Genomic DNA, 20,200 nt, shown 5'->3' on the forward strand with positions numbered 1-20,200 from the left:
AAAATAAAATAAAAAAAGTTTTAAAGGATAGATTTGTGCTTTTGCGACTGACAAAGTCTGATGTTTGGCCATGAAAGGGGAATCACATTTTGAGGGCCTAAACATGCTCGAAAACTCATGAAACTTTGCACACGTGTCAGAAGCGGTGAAAATTTACGTCTGATATGGGTTTCAGAATTAGGCGTGGCAAAATGCCTCAATAGCGCCACCTACACAATTTCAACGAAGTGCCCCTGACGCTACGTTTCACGGACAAGTATGAAATTCAGAACACACATCGAACAGCCCAATACCTACAAAAAAGTCTCTTGGAGCAAAATCTGAAAACCAACAGGAAGTCAGATATTTTGAATTAACTTTGCAAAATTTGTGCACTTTTTGCCATTTTCCAGACGTTGTACTTTAACGAACTCCTCCTAGAGCTTTAATCAGATCAACATCATATTTGGTCAGTCTAATCTAAAAGCCTTTGTGATTTTAAATTGCAAAGATCTAGAGATTTCGCTGAAGGGCGTGTTTGTGGCGGCCTGACAAAATTTGATGTTTCGCCATGAAACAGGAAGTTGTTGTAAGTCAAGCAGTGTCCGATCTGCCCCAAACTTCACATGATTCATTAGAGTCCTGACCTGAAGACATCTACATGCCAATATTCAGTTACAGTCATAGCGCCACCTGCTGGCAACAGGAAATGGCATGCTTCACACTGTAATTCACTACCAGAAACACATTTCAATATGCCACAAAGTACCAAACATACTAGAAACACGTTAAATCATGAAACACTTGGCTAAATGCTAATGTATGTGATTAACGCCACGAAACAGGAAGTTGTTGTAACTCAGGCATACAATGTCTGATCTGCTCCAAACTAATAGTCCTGGCGTGAACACATTTATATGCCAGTATTCAGTTACAGTTAAAGCGCCACCTGTTGGCAGCAGGAAGTGTGGCACTTTGCCATATTTTCCTTGTATTTACTCACTTACATGCATGTCGCCCACTTTTCACAGTTTCCCTGATGCCAATGGGTGGCGGTGAGCCCGGGTGCGAGGGCCCTTTCATCGCTGCTTGCAGCTTTAATTGAATTTGTTATTGACTGATAATCAGCCCTTTCATGTCAAACACATTCACATGCATTCAGAGAGAATGGAAAATGTCTGCTAATAAAACATTTCATGTTGCGTTGTTTGAATGAAACTGCCAGGTTTGAAACGAGTGATGGCAGAATGTTCATGAAAAACATCACATGTTTCTTTAAATCTGTCTGAGCTGATGTGTGTGGTGAGGGCGGCTTGTGTTTTGGGAAGGAAAGTTTGTGTTCAGAAATGCTTTTGATGTCTGGAGTTCTGAATGGAAAGAATGAGCTATTGACTTTCTGATGCCTGCGGGTGGAGATGACTGAAAGAGTGTGTGTGTGTGTGTGTGTGTGTGTGTGTGTGAGTGTGTGTGAGAGAGAGAGCGTGTGTGTGCATGAGTGTAATAAAGGGTTTGTGGGTAAATGTGTATTAGTGTTGTTAATGTGTTCAGTTTTGTACAGTACACAGTTAGACACTGATATTAAAGCAAATGCACAGCTGAATCTCTTATAGTTAACCCCAAAATCAAGTGAAGGAAATAAGAAATTCACTTTTTCTATAAAGAAAACAAAGGCTAATTTTAACACCATAAAGATTATATATTATATATTAAGATTATAAGGTGTCCTTATTACTTACTATAGGGTTAGGGTCTGGTTTAAGGATTTACTGTTGTTACTATAGTAAGTTCAGTGTTACCATTTATTCTACAGTATATAATGATGTTTGAACTGCACATGTGTTTTTGTCTGGAGTTTTTGGTGCTGGTGTGTGTGTGCTAATATATGAAATGCATCTCTCTGTGTGTGTGTTTGTCCAGGAGAGGAAGAGGAGGGGTGAGAATGATAACCAGCTCTTCCTCGCAGACGTTTACGCGTATCAGGGCAAGTTCCATGAGGCCGCCAGACTCTACCGGAGAAGCGGGCAGGACAGCCGCGCGCTCAGCATGTACACCGACCTGCGCATGTTTGAGTACGCCAAGGTGTGTGTGACACATGATATGTGCGCTTGCTGCCGTATGTTTGTGTCTGATCTGTCTGTATGCTTTTTCAACATGAGCGATTAGTGCTGATTTAATTTAACACACATTATTCACTTTTATGGAGCTAGTCTCACAGAACCAGACTCTTTCTATCAGCGTAAGAGCTGAATATTTCAGTCCCACTTTATATTAGGTGTCTTTAACTACTATGTACTAACTTTTAAATTAATCATCATTCAATGCACTTATTGTGTACATACATGTTTTTACATTGTATTTATATTTAAAAATACCTGCATTTCTGTAATTCCATCTATAAACCCACTGTTGACCTTTAACCCACACTTAAACCAACCGATACCACCAAACCTGTCCTAACCTTACCTGTATCACCTCAATAGCAAGTTTTACAATACAATAAGTACATTGCACCTAACAATTATTATTTGATGTAAGTACATAGTACTTAAAGACACCACATTGTGACCAAATATTTTATTTTTTTATTTTAATAAAAATTTCTTTATTATAATATCATAATATATTATAAAATTATTATTTCTTTATTGTAATATCACCCTGACATGTTTTAGGCTGCATTTACACTGACATAAAAAATCAAATTTTTTTTTTTTTATTCACATCTGACACAGATCAGAATTTGTTGCACACGTGTAAAGACAAATATCCGCACGAGATCCGATTTTTTTCGCCTCCGTTCTGAGCCACTTCCAAATGTGGTTTTTAATCAGATACATATCCAATATCTGGACATCCAACCTACGTCTAAACACGCATGTCCGATTCCCCTCAGATCTCCAAGACACCACAAGGCGAGGGTCACATTTGCCCACAAAAAGATATCATTTCAATGTTGTATCATGAAGCAGATGCGGTGTATGTGCTCACACTAAAACTCTCAGATTTTTTTATTGAGGTGGGAAATTTATATATAGACAAGAAATTGTGCATGATTCAGGAGCTGGTTTTCAACCTCTGCCCTGTGAATTTTATAAATAAAACATAATGTTTCTCAGCAATGAAGTGATAACTTCGCTGTTTTTGTAATTAAACCAACCAGCTTTTCTATTAGGCTTCTCTCTCTCTCTCTCTCTGTCTCATTAATACATTCAAATTCATTTAAATAAATATAATCTTACCGTGCTACTTTATTTCACTTCAGAATTCTAGATAACAAGCTGTAGTTAAAATAACAAAACAAACATTTCCCATTCTGTATCCGTTCTGTCAGATTTTGTGCTGCAAAACCTCCTTGACAGCTGCTAACTTATCCATGCTGAGAAGTAATCATGGCTACCCGACAGGAATTATATAAATAATTGTAATTGCACGGTCATTCAAAACCCGAGGGTCTACCATGTACATAGTAAAGTGATCACCGACCATCATTTTGGCCGGGAATTAATGTAAACACGAATATCGGATACCAGTCGTATCTAAAGTGAATGTAAACAGGCAGGACAAAAAATCGGATATGGTTAAAAGATCAGATTAAGACTTGCAGTGTAAACGCAGCCTTCGTTTTTGAATGAATCTGAATTCATATATATTATAGAGCGCATTATTGCTGTCATCTTTTTTTAGCGGCGCTGGTTCTGGAGGTATTTTTCCCATTCATTTCTCCCATAGGGAACTTAAAAAAGTCATTATAATCCATGAACCAAATCAACCAGCTACGAGGAGAATCGCAACATCACAGACTTTGATTTGAAATAAAAAAGTAATTGAAAATCAGACAAAAATACAAAGGTACAAGTCTGTGAACTTGACGGCCTTAGTGAGGGAAAGAACTACAATCCCATGAAGCATTGCGAACAGCATATTCAAATTAAAAATGATGAAGAAATATAAAACTACTCATTTAAAACTGTTTATATATATATATATATATATATATATATATATATATATATATATATATATATATATATATATATATATATATATATATATATATATACACTGCCTTTCAAAAGTTTGGGATCGGTAAGATTTTTAATGTTTTTAAAAGAAGTTTCGTCTGCTCACCAAGGCTACATTTACTTAATTAAAAATACACTAAAAACAGTAATATTGTGAAATATTATTACAATTTAAAATAACTGTTTTCTATTTGAAAATATTTTAAAATGTAATTTATTCCTGTGATCAAAGCTGAATTTTCAGCATCATTACTCCAGTCTTCAGTGTCACATGATCCTTCAGAAATCATTCTAATATGCTGATCTGCTGCTCAAGAAACATTTAATGTGTACAATTGTACAAAATATTTGTGTACAATATTTTTTTTCAGGATTATTTGATGAATAGAAAGTTCAAAAGAACAGTGTTTATCTGAAATCTAATCTTTTGTAACATTATAAATGTCTTTACTGCCACTTTTGATTGATTTAATGCATCCTTGCTGAATAAAAGTATTCATTTCTTTCATTTCTTTTCAAAAAAATAAAAATAAAAATTCTTACTGACCCCAAACTTTTGAACGGTGGTGTATAATGCTACAGAAGCTTTGTATTTCAGATAAATGCTGTTCTTTTGAACTTTCTATTCATCAAGGAATCCTGAAAAAAAAAAGTACACAACTGTTTTCAACATTGAAAATAATCATAAATGTTTATTGAGCAGCAAATCAGCATATCAGAATGATTTCTGAAGGATCATGTGACACTGAAGACTGGAGTAACGATGCTGAAAATTCAGCTTTGCATCACAGGAATAAATTACATTTTATATTATATTCCAATAGAAAACAGTCATTTTAAATTGTAATAATATTTCACAATATTACTGTTTTTACTGTATTTTTAATTAAATAAATGTAGCCTTGGTGAGCAGACGAAACTTCTTTTAAAAACATTAAAAATCTTACCGATCCCAAACTTTTGAGTGGTAGTGTATATAAAACAATGTATTTTAAGTTTATTGTGCAAATATGCATATATATACAAATATTTCTGTAATTTGATAACGTATGGAGACATTTGCAGTGCTTCATGGGAGTGTGCGGAGCTAAAGAATATTCTTAATAGCATGTATGCAGTTTTTCACCATGCATTTAGCTGTTTAACACAATTATTTTAAAAAATAAGTTGAAATTATGCGGGCTGAGGGCTTTAACTTTGCAGCTCGCAGTAAGGCTGTCTTTAAAGGTTTAGAAGTTATCGTTAAAAACATTATCGCGTTTTTACTTCTGGAATCCGACTGTTTCACTCTATAGCAGTGACACAGTCATTGAATCACTGCTTCACTCATACTGATGATTCAACCCAATCAAAGCTGCTAGAACTTTATATTAGGTGCTTTAACTGCTGTGCGCTTACATTAAACAATCAAGCACTTGACAGGAAGCACTCACAGTGTGTTTTTGCGTGTGTGAAGGACTTCCTCGGCTCAGCAGATCCCAAGGACACTAAACTGCTGATGAAGAAGCAAGCGGACTGGGCGAAGAACAGTAAAGAGCCTCGAGCGGCTGCAGACATGTATCTGACGGCAGGAGAACACATGAAAGCCATCGAGATCATCGGAGAACACGGCTGGATGGACATGTGAGCCACACACACACACACACACACACACACATGCATGCTGTCATTATACACACATCGATTATAGATGCTGTAGTGTATAGTAAACTTTTTCCGCTGCCTTTTACCAGAAACATCACCAGCTGTATTTGAATAATGAAATACTTCATTCAGTACACAAATTCAAAGCACATAAGATATGTGTAAATGAAATCACAGTGTGTAGTGAATCTTGATCACATTTACCCTCTTAAATAAATAAATAAAATATAAAATACTAGATGCTGAAGCATATACACATAATGCAAGGACATATACACGCACAGATCAGAAAATACATGAGAATCATCCTCTGTCTCTGTAGGTTGATAGATTTGGCTCGTAAGCTGGATAAAGCAGAGCGGGAGCCGCTGTCCAGATGTGCCGTGTTTTTTAAGAAGTTCAATCATCACGGTTACGCTGCTGAGATTTATAATAAAATGGGCGATCTGAAGGCGCTGGTGCAGCTTCATGTGGACACTACACACTGGGATGAGGTACGTGTGTGTGTGTGTGAGTGTGTGTGTGTGTTTTTGCATTGACTGACGCTGCTGCTTGTTCTCAGGCGTTCTCTCTAGTCGAGAAACACTCTCAGTTCAGGGATGACGTCTATGTGCCGTACGCCCAGTGGTTGGCTGAACACGACCGCTTCGAGGAGGCTCAGAAAGGTCAGTCAAACACACCGTTCACATGAGCATCTGTGAGAGAGAGTGTGTCTGCATGTTGCTTTGGCAGTGATTCACTCTGCAAATTAAAACTGGCAGCAAGATAAATTTTCACATGCCTGCACACTTCTGAAACTCCTTACACAATGTGATAATTAAAATTTGCTTTACAAAGCCGGTTTTGTTTTTGTCACAAATCCCATCTTGGTTTGTTTCAACAAAAATCTTCCATTAATTCACTCAATAATTGAGGCAGAATCATTGGTGTTAGAGTATGTCAGTGTCATTACACCAGACTCTCGTCACACCCACACAGAGCTGAATGAAATGCTGAGTCACTGTGCAGAAGACAAATTTGGCAAACGTGTTAACTGCGTCTTTTCTAAAAAATGTTGCGTTAAATATGAAAAACAATCACATTTGTAATATTAAAGGGTTAGTTCACCCAAAAATGAAAATTGTCATTAATTACTCTCCCTCATGTCGTTCCACACCCGTAAGACCTTCGTTCATCTTCAGAACACAAATTGAGATATTTTTGATGAAATCCGAGAGGTTTTTTTTTTATCTCCCATATCCCCCATCAAGGCCCAGAAAGGTACTAAAGACATTGTTAAAACAGTCATGTGACTGCAGTAGTTCAACCTTAATGTGATAAAGAGACGAGAATACTTTTTGCATGCAAAAACAAAACAAAATAATGACTTTATTCAACAAATTTGTCTCCTACGCTGTTTACACTCAGCGTTTCCAGGTTCTACGTCAGAACACCAGCTCATTATTGGCCAAAGCTGATCACGTGATCAGCACGACGCATGCATGTGATGCTAATGCAGGAGCCGGCCAATAATGAGTCGGCGTTCTGATGCAGAACCTGGAAGCGCTGAGTGTAAACAGCGTAGGAGACAAATTTGTTGAATAAAGTCATTATTTTGTTTTGTTTTTGTGCACAAGAAGTATTCTTGTCTCTTCATAACATTAAGGTTGAACCACTGCAGTCACATGACTGTTTTAACGATGTCTGTAGTACCTTTCTGGACCTTGAAAGTGGTAATTATGTTGCTTTCTATGCAGGATAACTCTCGGATTTCATCAAAAATATCTTAATTTGTGTCTTACGGGTGTGGAACGACATGAACGGCATGAGTAATTAATGACATAATTTTTATTTTTGGGTGAACTAACCCTTTAACTTATTAATTGCAAGTATAAACCCAATGTACGTTACTTGTACTACAAAATATTCAGATATCTGTATTAGGGCTGGACGATTAATTGAAAAGTAATCGAAATCAAAATTCAGAACCTCTGACCGACGTAATTTTCCCATGTCGGTTATTTTGTTTTTTTAAATCCTGTTAATACTTTCCCCTTAAAAACATACTATCGCGTGTGTAGTCACATGACTCCGCCCCGTCCAATCAGTGGCATGGAAGCAACACAGAGGCAAACTCAAATGCCGAGTCAACACGGACAGCGAGCGAGCCTCAAAGTGAGATCACTTTCACTTGTGTCTTCACAAAAGTTTGTCAGTTGAATGTGTTTTAAGGCTTGCCAGTTTGGAGATTCAACCGATTTTAGACCATTAAATGTGTATCATTTTATTGAGCTACTGCGCTGATGTATTGTGGGACATGAACACTCATACAGTGAGTAGCTGCACATCATGCGATGATCGCGCCTGCAGAGAGGAGCGCAGAAACTCGTCAGCGCTGTCCTGTGATTTATCACTAAAGTAGTTTAGTAACTCAAAACTTATAGCATATTTTTTCTACTTTTGAAGGAACTATTTACAACCCACAGCTTCACAATTAATAGAGAGACGGTATGACTAATTCACACACGCGATCGCTCTCATTAATGCATTCAAATAAATGTACTGGTTCTGTGCTAATTTATCTGTGCCTGATTTACATCGAGCAGAAATCTGTAAGAAATGTTACGAACCATAGATAAAATAACTGCTGAAAAAATATCCCACCTTTAATAGTCAAGCATATTTACAGAAACCTTGTCAGTGAACTATGAGGACAAAAAAACAAACAAAAACACAATAATTGTTCATTAATCATAATCGAGGTAAATGTTCAATTAATTGATTTTAGGTCATATCATCCAGCCCTAATCTATATATAAATGCAATAGCTTGGTTTTGTCATTCACAATGCTTCAAGGGAGCGAGCGATCATTGCTGAGCTCTTTTGCTATCATTTCCATGATAACATCAATTTCACTCATTAGTGGATCTGACTGCAGGATTATGGGTAATGTAGTTTTTCACCAGTCACTCACTGGCTTCAGAGGAAGCAAATATTACTCTCATTGTAGGTCTGTGTATATTATATTTAAAAATCAGTGTTGCCTATTCAACAGTCCCCTTTTTCTTTTATACTTTAATAAACTTTATCTTTGATTGGCAGATTTTGGTCTCTGTGTCCTTTGTTACTTCCCTAGAGCCAGGGTTTTAACAGTTCAGTTGCTTGATCTGGAAATATGTGGCATTAATCAGGCACAATCACATTACTAAATGCATTCACACACTTGAAGTGTAATCTTTTATTCTCAAAACACCTTTACTGTTTTAAACTTGTCAATTTATGCAACTCTGTAATTTCCATCTGTTGATGTTTTTCAGCCTTCCACAAAGCGGGGCGTCAGGCGGAGGCTGTGCGAGTGCTGGAGCAGCTTACCCATAATGCCGTGGTGGAGAGCAGGTTCAATGACGCCTCGTACTACTACTGGATGCTGTCCATGCAGTGCCTCGACATCGCCAGAGGTGTCTATGAGCACATGCTTATGGAGTCAAATTAATACCTTAAAGTTTTGCAAAACACAAAAAAGAATTGAGCAATAAAAAAATGTTTTGCAAACAAAAATAAAGAATTGCAAAGGAAAAATAAAGTATTGAGTGGAAAAAATAAGTTTTGCAAACAAAAACAATAAATTGCAAAATAAAATAACATAGTGCAAAAATAAAAATATAATCAATTACAAAAATCAATGACAGCTGTAATCCTATTTTATCTTTGCCACGTATTTTTCATGCTCAAACCTACTAAATCATTTGCAACGCTCATTTTATTCTGCGTTTCAGTCAAGCGTGCGCTCACGATACCGGTTTTCTTTTGCGCTGCACTTTTCTGTGCGGATCTCTTTATGGCACTGGTTTGACGTGGGGGTGGAGTCAAAAAACGGGGGCACGCCCCCGCGAAATGCATTGGAGGGGAACGTAATTGGCGACGGGTGAAATAATTCTTTGACATGGTAAAAAATAATGAATGGTTTGTTTTTGTTGGTTTGTTTAGCATATGTTGTCGCCGATTACGACCCCCTCCAATGCATTTCTTATAGTAATATGACCCGCTGCGCTCTGTCTCACTGCCTGTATCCACTTTTGTGTCCTTAAACATTCGTTTTTTGGGGTCGACAGCTTATAAAACCTTATTTCTGTGTTTTTTAGCTTGTTAGCTGTACACCTTGTCACACAGCAGCTTTTAGGCATTGCTCTGTTTTTTGTAATGAGTCAGAAAAGACAAGAAGGCAGCCTCACGCAATACAAAGTCAATGGATTGTTTTTCCCCCGGTGGGCGTGGTTTTCAGATTATAATAAATGCGCTCTGTCTCTATGCTTGATCTGTTCTGTTGCGATCTGCGTCTCCTGCCGATGACGTGTTTCGCGGGGGCGTGCCCCGTTTCTTGACTCCACCCCCACGTCAATCCAGTGCCATAAAGAGATCCGCACAGAAAAGTGCAGCGCAAAGGAAAACCAGTATCGTGAGCGCACGCTTGACTGAAACGCAGAATAAAATGAGCGTTGCAAATGATTTAGTAGGTTTGAGCATGAAAAATACGTGGCAAAGATAAAATAGGATTACAGCTGTCATTGATTTTTGTAATTGATTATATTTTTATTTTTGCACTGTTATTTTATTTTGAAATATATTTTTTTTGTTTGCAAAACTTATTTTTTCCGCTCAATACTTTATTTTTCCTTTGCAATTCTTTATTTTTGTTTGCAAAACATTTTTTTATTGCTCAATTCTTTTTTTTGTTTTGCAAAACTTTATTTTTGTGCAAAACTTTAAGGCATTAATTTGACTCCATACATACTAGCTTCTGTGCTTATCCTTTTATAATGAAAATCCTTTGTGTTCATTGAGAAAGCCCTTGATGTGCATTCAGATGATTGTGAATAAACATATATATGCACTTTTCTAGATAACACAGAGAAGAAGGAGGAGATGCTGAAGAAGTTTCACAGTTTCCAGCACTTGGCTGAGCTGTATCACGTCTATCATTCTGTCCATCGATACATGGTAAGTGTGATCGACGCCATCACAGAATTCAGACGGTTTCTGGGGTTTGTTCATGAGCGTTATCAACTGTTACAGGTTATAGTTGGTCTTAAAGAACTTAATTCCATGTTGCTTTCTCAGGGGAGAAATAATTCAGAAAAGCACAGAAATGAGATCAAGTAGCGTTCGCAGCGATCATTATCTCACACCAAGAACGTTAACCATAAATATAACTATTGTTCTGTTCATTCTTTCTAAGCGTGCTTCAGTTTTGTCGCCTAAAAAGAAATAATTTCTGTTGGACTAAAAACCTGAGTGGAGTTTATTTCAGATGTCCAGCACATGCAGATATTTCAGAGGCTCACTGTGTCTGTGTGGAAATCCTGCCGGGTTTGTGTGAATGTATAACAGATTGTTTAAAATAGATCTTGCGTTCTGATTGCTGTTCATATTTCAGTCGGAGCCATTTAGTTCCAACATGCCAGAAATTCTCTTCAACATCTCCCGGTTTCTCTTCCACAACCTGACCAGAGATGTTCCCATGGGCATCTCTAAAGTGTATCCTTCATTCACTCACACACACTTGTGACGTTTGGAGGGTTTCGGTGAGACGCTCATTGATTAGTGTTGAATTGGACTGAAGTGTTGACAGAGCTGATGTGCGCTGTGATCATTGGAGTGTGTGTGTTGAATACTGAATAAACCCTTTTCTTACACCTAGGCCAATAGAGACATGTAAATGTCGAAACACTTGAAGTAAGAGTATGGTCTGATCGGTCACCACACACACACACGTATCTCTGACGTTGTTCTTCTCACTTTCTCTGTGTTAACTATCTGCTGTTTATTTTGGGAGAGTTCAGTGTGAAGAACAGATCCAAGATGCTTTATTTTCTTTATTTTATGATTCTGGATGTGACCAGTGTTGGGGTAAGTTACTTTTAAAAGTAATGTGTTACAATATTGCATTACTACCTTAAAAATTACATTACTAAGTTACTTTTTATGGAAAGTAATGTTACTTTTTCTCAACTGGCTGAGGCTCGCTCTCTTCCAGGCATTGCACAACACTTTTTTACAAGTGTTTACCGCAGGAATGCATTCAACAACATATCTTATATAACACACATAATCTTCATTTTCTTTTAAAAACACATTGAGAATATTGTTATATTCTGAGCACTTTGAATATTTCCTGACCCCTAGAGCATTGTGCAGCATGCACAAGATCTTTTAACATTACGGGCTATATTATCTACCGTACAACTCTTTTATTGAAAGTAATGTGTTTTGTTACTTTTGTTCTTTTTGTCTGTTCCTGCGCTCACATGAGTTCACATGTTTAGGTTACTATGTTATGGAGAAGAGAGAATTTTAATTCAGTAGTTTAAAAATTAAGCATATTAATTAAACTATAATGTGCATTACTTGTTAAAAAAATAACTTGAATATGATTGTGTCTATAAAGTAATATTACTTCTTACCTCAAAAAAGTAATTTGATTATATAATGCATGTTACTTGTAATGTGTTACTTTTACTCATTTAAGAAATCTGGTTTACCTAATGCACATTACTTGTAATGTGTTGTTAGATCAAAAAAGTAATCTGATTACATAATGCATGTTACTTGTAATGCGTTTCTTTACTTGTTACATAAAGTACAACCCGAATTCCGGAAATGTTGGGACGTTTTTTAAATTTGATTAAAATGAAAACTAAAATACTTTCAAATCACATGAGCCAAAATTTTATTCACAATAGAACATAGATAACATAACAAATGTTTAAACTGAGAAATTTTACACTTTTATCCACTAATTGAGCTCATTTCAAATTTGATGCCTACTACAGGTCTCTAAAAAAGTTGGCACAGGGGCAGCAAATGGCTGAAAAAGCAAGAAATTTTGAAAAGATACAACTGGGAGAACATCTAACTACTAATTAAGTTAATTGATATCAGTAACATGATTAGCTATAAAAGGCATGTCTTAGAGAGGCAGAGTCTCTCAGAAGTAAAGATGGGCAGAACTGTGAAAGAGTGCGTAAAAAGATTGTGGAATACTTTAAAAACAATGTTCCTCAACGTCAAATTGCAAAGGCTTTGCAAATCTCATCATCTACAGTGCATAACATCATCAAAAGATTCAGAGAAACTGGAGAAATCTCTGTGCGTAAGGGTCAAGGCCGAAGACCTTTATTGGATGCCCGTGGTCTTCAGGCCCTCAGATGACACTGCATCACTCATCTGCATGATTGTGTCAATGACGTTACTAAATGGGCCCTGGAAAACTTCCAGAAACCACTGTCGGTAAACACAATCCGCCGTGCCATCTGCAGATGCCAACTAAATCTCTATCATGCAGAAAGGAAGCCATATGTGAACATGGTCCAGAAGCGCCATCGTGTCCTGTTGTCCAAGCCTCATTTGAAATGGACCGTTTCAAAGTGGAAAAGTGTTCTATGGTCAAATTTGACATTCTTGTTGGAAATCACAGACGCCGTGTCCTCCGGGCTAAAGACGAGGGAGACCTTCCAGCATGTTATCAGCGTTCAGTTCAAAAGCCAGCATCTCTGATGGTATGGGGGTGCATAAGTGCATACGGTATGGGCAGCTTGCATGTTTTGGAAGACACTATGAATGCTGTAAGGTATATAAAGGTTTTAGAGCAACATGTGCTCCCCTCCAGATGACGTCTATTTCAGGGAAGACCTTGTGTATTTCAGCAGGACAATGCAAAACCACATACTGCAGCTATTACAACGGCTTCATCGTAGATGAGTCTGGGTGCTGAATTGGCCTGCCTGCTGTCCAGATCTTTCACCTATAGGGAAAAATATGTCAAAGACGACCACAAACTCTTCAGCAGCTGGAAACCTTTATCAGGCAAGAATGGGACCAAATCCCAACACCAAAACCCCAGAAACTCATAATTTCGATGCCCAGACGTCTTCAAACTCTTTTGAAAAGAAGAGGAGATGCTACACCATGGTAAACATGCCCCCATACCAACTATTTTGAGACCTGTAGCAGGCATCAAATTTGAAATGAGCTCATTTTGTGCATAAAATTGTAAAATTTCTCAGTTTAAACATGTTTTATGCTATCTATGTTCTATTGTGAATAAAATATTGGCTCATGTGATTTGAAAGTCTTTTCATTTTATTCAAATGTAAAAATCGTCCCAACATTTCCGGGTTCCGGGTTGTAAACTGATTACGCAATGCACGTTACTTGTAATACGTTACTTTACTTGACACATCAAAAAGTAATTGATTACATAATGCACGTCATTTGTAAAGCGTTATAAGTAATTTGATTGCGTAATGCGTGTTATTTTAAGTGAACACACTGTATGATTATGTTATGTGTTACCACCAACACTGCTAGAGAGTGTTTAAACTTTACTACTGTTCACCAGGAGCATCACCTCTCGACTCACTGGCTCTGTTCACAAACCTATTGAGATCTCTACTGTACTTCAACAGTATTATAAATCATAGATGAAGCCTGTTTCTAAATGTATGCTGCCTTTTCTTCTTTTGGCCAAATTTGTTGCAACAAATCTTGTGATAAAGTCCATGCCAGATGTCAACAAAGCAAGCATAACTATAATTCACTATAAAACCAAAAACTTGAAAATGGTTCAAGCTCTTTTGTCTCCAACATGTGTGCTGTATTTGATTTTTGCTCGAGTATCACATCATGGACAGAGCATGCTAATGTCAAACTCAATCTCCTGTGTGTTATTCTTATGACATGTGATGCTGAATTGACCAAATTGACATTTATGATTTGTTTTTAAAATATGTACGCAGATTCATACAGACAGCTTACATCATTTAAATTCGTCTCTTTAAAAAAAGTGTATGTTTGACAATAATGATGAAGACGTGTACATTTACAGTACAGTCCAAAAGTTTGGAACCACTAAGATTTTTAATGTTTTTAAAAAAAGTTTCGTCTGCTCACCAAGGCTACATTTATTTAATTAAAAATACAGTAAAAACAGTAATATTGTGAAATATTATTACAATTTAAAATAACTGTTTTCTATTGGAATATATTTGACAAAGTAATTTATTCCTGTGATGCAAAGCTGAATTTTCAGCATCATTACTCCAGTCTTCAGTGTCACATGATCCTTCAGAAATCATTCTAATATGCTGATCTGCTGCTCAAGAAACATTTAATGTGTACAATTGTACAAAATATTTGTGTACAATATTTTTTTTCAGGATTATTTGATGAATAGAAAGTTCAAAAGAACAGTGTTTATCTGATATCTGATCTTTTGTAACATTATAAATGTCTTTACTGCCACTTTTGATTGATTTAATGCATCCTTGCTGAATAAAAGTATTCATTTCTTTCATTTCTTTTCAAAAAAATAAAAATTCTTACTGACCCCAAACTTTTGAACGGTAGTGTATAATGCTACAGAAGCTTTGTATTTCAGATAAATGCTGTTCTTTTGAACTTTCTATTCATCAAGGAATCCTGAAAAAAAAGTACACAACTGTTTTCAACATTGAAAATAATCATAAATGTTTATTGAGCAGCAAATCAGCATATTAGAATGACTTCTGAAGGATCATGTGACACTGAAGACTGGAGTAATGATGCTGAAAATTCAGCTTTGATCACAGGAATAAATTACTTTGTCAAATATATTTAAATAGTACACAGTTATTTTAAATTGTAATAATATTTGACAATATTACTGTTTTTTACTGTATTTTTAATTAAATAAATGTAGCCTTGGTGAGCAGACGAAACTTTTTTAAAAACATTAAAAATCTTAGTGGTTCCAAACTTTTGGACTGTACTGTAAATGAAGGACAAAAGAAACATTTCAGTTCTGTAGCTCACACAAATATATGAATTTTGAATTCAGAAAGCTGGGAATATAGCAAGTCATGTTGGCTAATTTTATAATACTGTTTTCATGATACTTTTATGGTGCCTTTGCCTCCTTTTTGATGCTTGAACTCTCCAGCCCTCATTCAATGTAACTGCATTAAAAAAACAACCAGTACATCTTTTAAATTGTTGTCTGAATCCTTGACTTGAGGTTCAGAGATACTCTGTATGCTCTGGCAAAGCAGAGTAAAGTTCTTGGAGCATATAAAGTAGCGCGACACGCCTTCGAGAAACTGCAGGGCCTGAAGATCCCGTCCCGCTATCAGGAGAGCATGGAGCTCAGCTGCCTGACGGTCCGCTCCAAACCCTACCGTGACAGCGAGGTGTGTGTGTGTGTGTGTGTGTGTGTGTGTGTGTGTGTGTGTGTGTGTGTGTGTGTGTGTGTGTGTGTGTGTGTGTATTGTGTTGCAGCTTTTTGAAGTGGTGCCTGTTGGTCAAAGCTTGTGTTTGTGTAGGATTTGATCCCGATGTGTTACCGCTGCTCCACCAACAACCCTTTGCTGAATAACCAGGGCAACTCCTGCATCAACTGCAGACAGCCGTTCATATTTTCTGCCTCCTCTTATGGTGAGCTGCTCATATACCTGTCAATCATAACCTGTGTTATTTTCATTAAGTTGCTGAAAAAGCAGGAATGCATGAAGAGTAGAATATTAGGGGCCTGTTTGTTTTTGTTATTCTGCTGTTTCTTCTGGTTTTTAGCTGACCGTCTAGTAAAACCTAATGAAATTTGGTACGTTCAAATGTTTTTTGGCAAACATTTTCACAGTGTTGGTCAAATCTTCACCAAAAAAGGGTGAGATCATCTTCAGAAAATGTGTTGTATGATCCCATCAGCCACTTCAGTAGGGTGTTTTCTGGAGAATGAAGACAGTGGGCCAGTATCTTGCCATTGGTTTTACATATTTGTGTGATTTATGGTGTGTGTTTAGAGGTTCTTCCGCTGGTAGAGTTTTATCTGGAGGAGGATATCTCGGATGAGGAGGCCGTGTCTCTGATTGACCTGGAAGTGCCTCGTGTGGAGAGAAACGGCAGCTGGCAGGAGATGAGCGGAGGAGGTAACATCTCAATCACATCACATATCCATTCATATGCAGGACAGAAGAGCCAAAGAAAAGCTTTAGGGAGACTAGAGACTCAATGGCGCCAATATCTGCATCAAATCCTGATGGTCATTGGTTGCTGGTGTGTAATGAACTGCCCAATTACATTTTTAGCTTGATTGACATGTGCATAAAGAAAAGCAAATGTCTTTTACATCCCTGTCTGGCTCTCCATGTCCTTCCACTCTCTCCCAAATTCTGATTGACGACACCTGTAATCTGGTACGATATAATCTCTCCACAAACCCAAGCTCATTGTCTAGTCTGCTTCTGACTTCTCATTCAGTGTTCTCATTCACTAGTTTATCCTCTTGTAGGTTATCTACCAAGTGTATTGATAGTTACTCACCTTTTCATCTGCTATCTGGAACAATCTTCTACTGACCTTCTTTTGGTTTTTAGCTGTTGTCATCATCTAGCTGTTCGTCCGCTGCCTGTTTAAACCTACTATTTCTGAGGAAACTCCAGAAAAAAACAAACCCTTGGTTACAGAATCAACCACATAACAGAACAATACATGACATGATAACGCCAGTCAATGTCCAACATTCAAAGCACACATTTACATTTTAGTATGATTTTACATTTCTAACATTTTAATGTGAATTTGAACAACGGTCTTTGCTGGAAAACCATGTCTAGATTCAGGCACATTCACAAATGTGAATTTGTTTATTGCACAGCATGGACTGAGAGAAGTGGCTAGTGTGTGAGACTTTACTGATAATCACTGAAAGCAAACAGAGCAGGCAGTGGACATACACTGTGTGTGTGTGTGTGTGTGTGTGTGTGTGTGTGTGTGTGTGTGTGTGTGTGTGTGTGTGTGTGTGTGTGTGTCAGAATCTCAGTGTCTGAAGCTGGATGATGGGACTGAAGACCCAGAGGACGACCCCTTTACAGCTAAACTCAGCTTTGAGGTGAGACTGACAGCGAAAAAAAACATATAATTTTCTTAAAGGGTTAGTTCAGCCCCAAATGAAAATTCTGTCATTAATTACTCACCCTCATGTCATGAAAAATTAAGATCTTTTTGATGAAATCTGAGAAATGTCTGTCCCTATAGACCAATTTGGTGTTTGCAAACAGCGATGACGTTTTTTGTGGGCGGAGCCTAGCTGGTTGCAGAAAATGACAGTTAGGCAGTAGCAGTCTATGGAAGCCACGAAATAAAAGAATAAAAAAAGTTAATTTCGAGTTTATATCTCACAATTCTGACTTTTATTTCTCGCAAATCTGAGTTTATATCTCACATTTCTTACAAAGAAAAACAGAATTGTGAGATATACTCGTTATTCTGTCTTTTCTGAATTGCAATTTATCCCACAATTCTGACTTTTTCCCCCTCAGAATTGTGAAATAAACTCACAATTGTTAAAATAAGTTAAAAATTCCGAACTGGGAGTAATAAACACATAAATGCAAGAAAAAAAAAGTCAGAATTGTGAAATAAAAATTATTATGTTTAAAAGTTATCTATGTAAGATATTATAGGTTTAAATTATTTTAATTATAATTATTTCATGCTGTAACTGCTATGTATGTATGTCCTCTGAACTGCATATGTGAATATTATGTAGACTTACTGTGTGCATCAAATTCCTGCTTTAATAGTAGACTAATCCTTGCAGGTGTCATCAGTCCAGTCTGTGAAACGTCTCTGTTTATCTTCAAAGGACGTTTTCAACGATAGTTTTCTTTAAAAATGAAGACTATATTTGTTGCATTCCGATTCCAACATCCAGAGGCACAACAAAACATTTTTCTCTTATTCTGTGGATTTTGCACATTTTCCTTCAATTGCTACCGCTATTTTTCTGCAACCAGTATGCGCGCGCAGCTGCAAGTGACGTAATTGTGACATCTGCTCCAAAGTGGTCTATATTGACTGCCTTTGCAACCTCTACTTGACGCTTCAAAAAGTTCATAAAGAGACGGGAGGCTCAAACGAACCTGAATGTCGCACAAGAACAAACCTCTTTCGGAAGATCAAACGTGCTGCGTAACCAATAAGGTTCATTCTTGTGTGTTACGCGGTATGTTTGATCTTCCAGAAGAGGTTTGTTCTTGTGCGTTATTCGGGTTAGGTTGAGCTTCTGCCTGTGTTTGCTGATCAATGTTTACCTGTAAGTAAAAGCTTAAATTAAATCTGTTTAGGCAGGTAGGACATCCTATTATAGCTGGTTTATGCCTAAGCAACTAGCTCCAGCTCAGGACCAGCATAAACCAGCTCAAACCAGCTTTGATGCTTCAAATCATACCTAACCAGGATATGCTGATTTTTTTCAACAAGCTCAAACGTGCTGCGTAACACGAGAATGAACTTCATTGGTTCTCGCACGTGTCAAGCAAACATGCTTGAGCTTCTGTTTACCACAACTGATGTGTGAGTTGATGAATGTTTATATGTGAGTAAAAGCCTAAATTCATCATATAAAGTGATCGAGTCTCTTCAGAAAATTTGGACTAAACCGCTCGATTCATATGGATTAGTTTAATGATCTCTTTATGAAGTTTTTGAAGCGTCAAAGTGTCAGTTGCGTAGCTGTGTATGGAGGGACAGATAGCTATCAGATTTCATCAAAAATATCTTAATTTGTGTTCTGAAGATGAACGAAGGTCTTACGGGTTTGGAACAACATGGGGGTGAGTAATTAAAGACTTTTTGGGTGAACTAACCCTTTAACGGAACTTAGAATTTTTTAATTCTTCAAACGTTATGGGAACGTTACTTTTGAATGTTCTCTGAACATTCTAAAACTAGTAACATAAAAAAACAATGTCCAACTGCAAGTTTCAGGAATAAAATGTCTCATGAACAATGTATAAATAATGTTTTGAGATATTGTTAAAGACCAGCTAACTTTGAACCAACGTTCTATTAACATCACTGGAAGAGCGTTTGTTCAAAACTTTGAGAGAACGTTCACGGTTGGCTGGGCTGTGGTTGATCTGGTCTGGTGTGCTGGTGATTGACAGCAGGGTGGCCGGGAGTTTGTGCCGGTGGTTGTGAGTCGGGCGGTGTTGAGGTCCATGTCCAGACGGGATGTTCTGATCAAGCGCTGGCCCAAACCTCTCAGCTGGCAGTACTACCGATCTCTGCTGCCCGACGTCAGCATCACCATGTGTCCGTCCTGCTTTCAGGTACACAGACATCAGCTTCATGTGTTCGGCCTGCTTCCTCTCTGTTCTAGTGATGTTTGATTGCATTATGTTTTCTCGTTCAAAGATGTTTCACAGTGAGGACTACGAGCTGTTGGTTCTTCAGCACAACTGCTGTCCGTACTGCCGCAGACCCATCGACGAGCCCAGCTAGCACAACCGTATGTGCTGAATGTGCGTGAGCTCGATCAGGATTGAGCTGTTGGAATCCGTCAGTAAATGCCAGCTCAGCGCAGCTCTGATAGGATTACCCGGATCAACCGCCCAAAGCAGATTACACCGTGTATCCATGTGTGTCCATACATGCTCCTTATCACACGTACGCAAACACAAACAGCTCATTCCATGTAAACACTGTTACTCGTTTGTGAGCGGAGTCGTTTTAAATAAAGGTTTCATATTTATGTCTCTAA

General features: G+C 37.5%; 1 protein-coding gene across 2 annotated transcripts in view; it reads left to right on the top strand.

Annotated features, from left to right (window-relative positions):
* Positions 1-20,200, top strand: part of ift122 (intraflagellar transport 122 homolog (Chlamydomonas)) — a 41,536-nt gene extending 21,336 nt beyond the window's left edge. Inside the window, exons 17-29 of one of the 2 annotated variants that reach the window (XM_048211089.1) lie at positions 1,897-2,058; positions 5,458-5,624; positions 5,968-6,139; positions 6,208-6,310; positions 8,943-9,083; positions 10,526-10,623; positions 11,060-11,160; positions 15,683-15,848; positions 15,981-16,092; positions 16,458-16,583; positions 17,469-17,545; positions 19,608-19,769; positions 19,855-20,200. In XM_048211089.1, coding sequence (XP_048067046.1) covers positions 1,897-2,058; positions 5,458-5,624; positions 5,968-6,139; positions 6,208-6,310; positions 8,943-9,083; positions 10,526-10,623; positions 11,060-11,160; positions 15,683-15,848; positions 15,981-16,092; positions 16,458-16,583; positions 17,469-17,545; positions 19,608-19,769; positions 19,855-19,941 — 1,674 coding nt within the window. In that variant the 3' untranslated portion in view covers positions 19,942-20,200. Of the gene's footprint in view, positions 1-1,896; positions 2,059-5,457; positions 5,625-5,967; positions 6,140-6,207; positions 6,311-8,942; positions 9,084-10,525; positions 10,624-11,059; positions 11,161-15,682; positions 15,849-15,980; positions 16,093-16,457; positions 16,584-17,468; positions 17,546-19,604; positions 19,770-19,854 lie in introns of both variants that reach the window. The other variant, XM_048211088.1, reaches the window with a different exon arrangement.

The sequence above is a fragment of the Megalobrama amblycephala genome, linkage group LG12 (assembly GCF_018812025.1).
Source record: "Megalobrama amblycephala isolate DHTTF-2021 linkage group LG12, ASM1881202v1, whole genome shotgun sequence".
NCBI lineage: Eukaryota > Metazoa > Chordata > Actinopteri > Cypriniformes > Xenocyprididae > Megalobrama > Megalobrama amblycephala.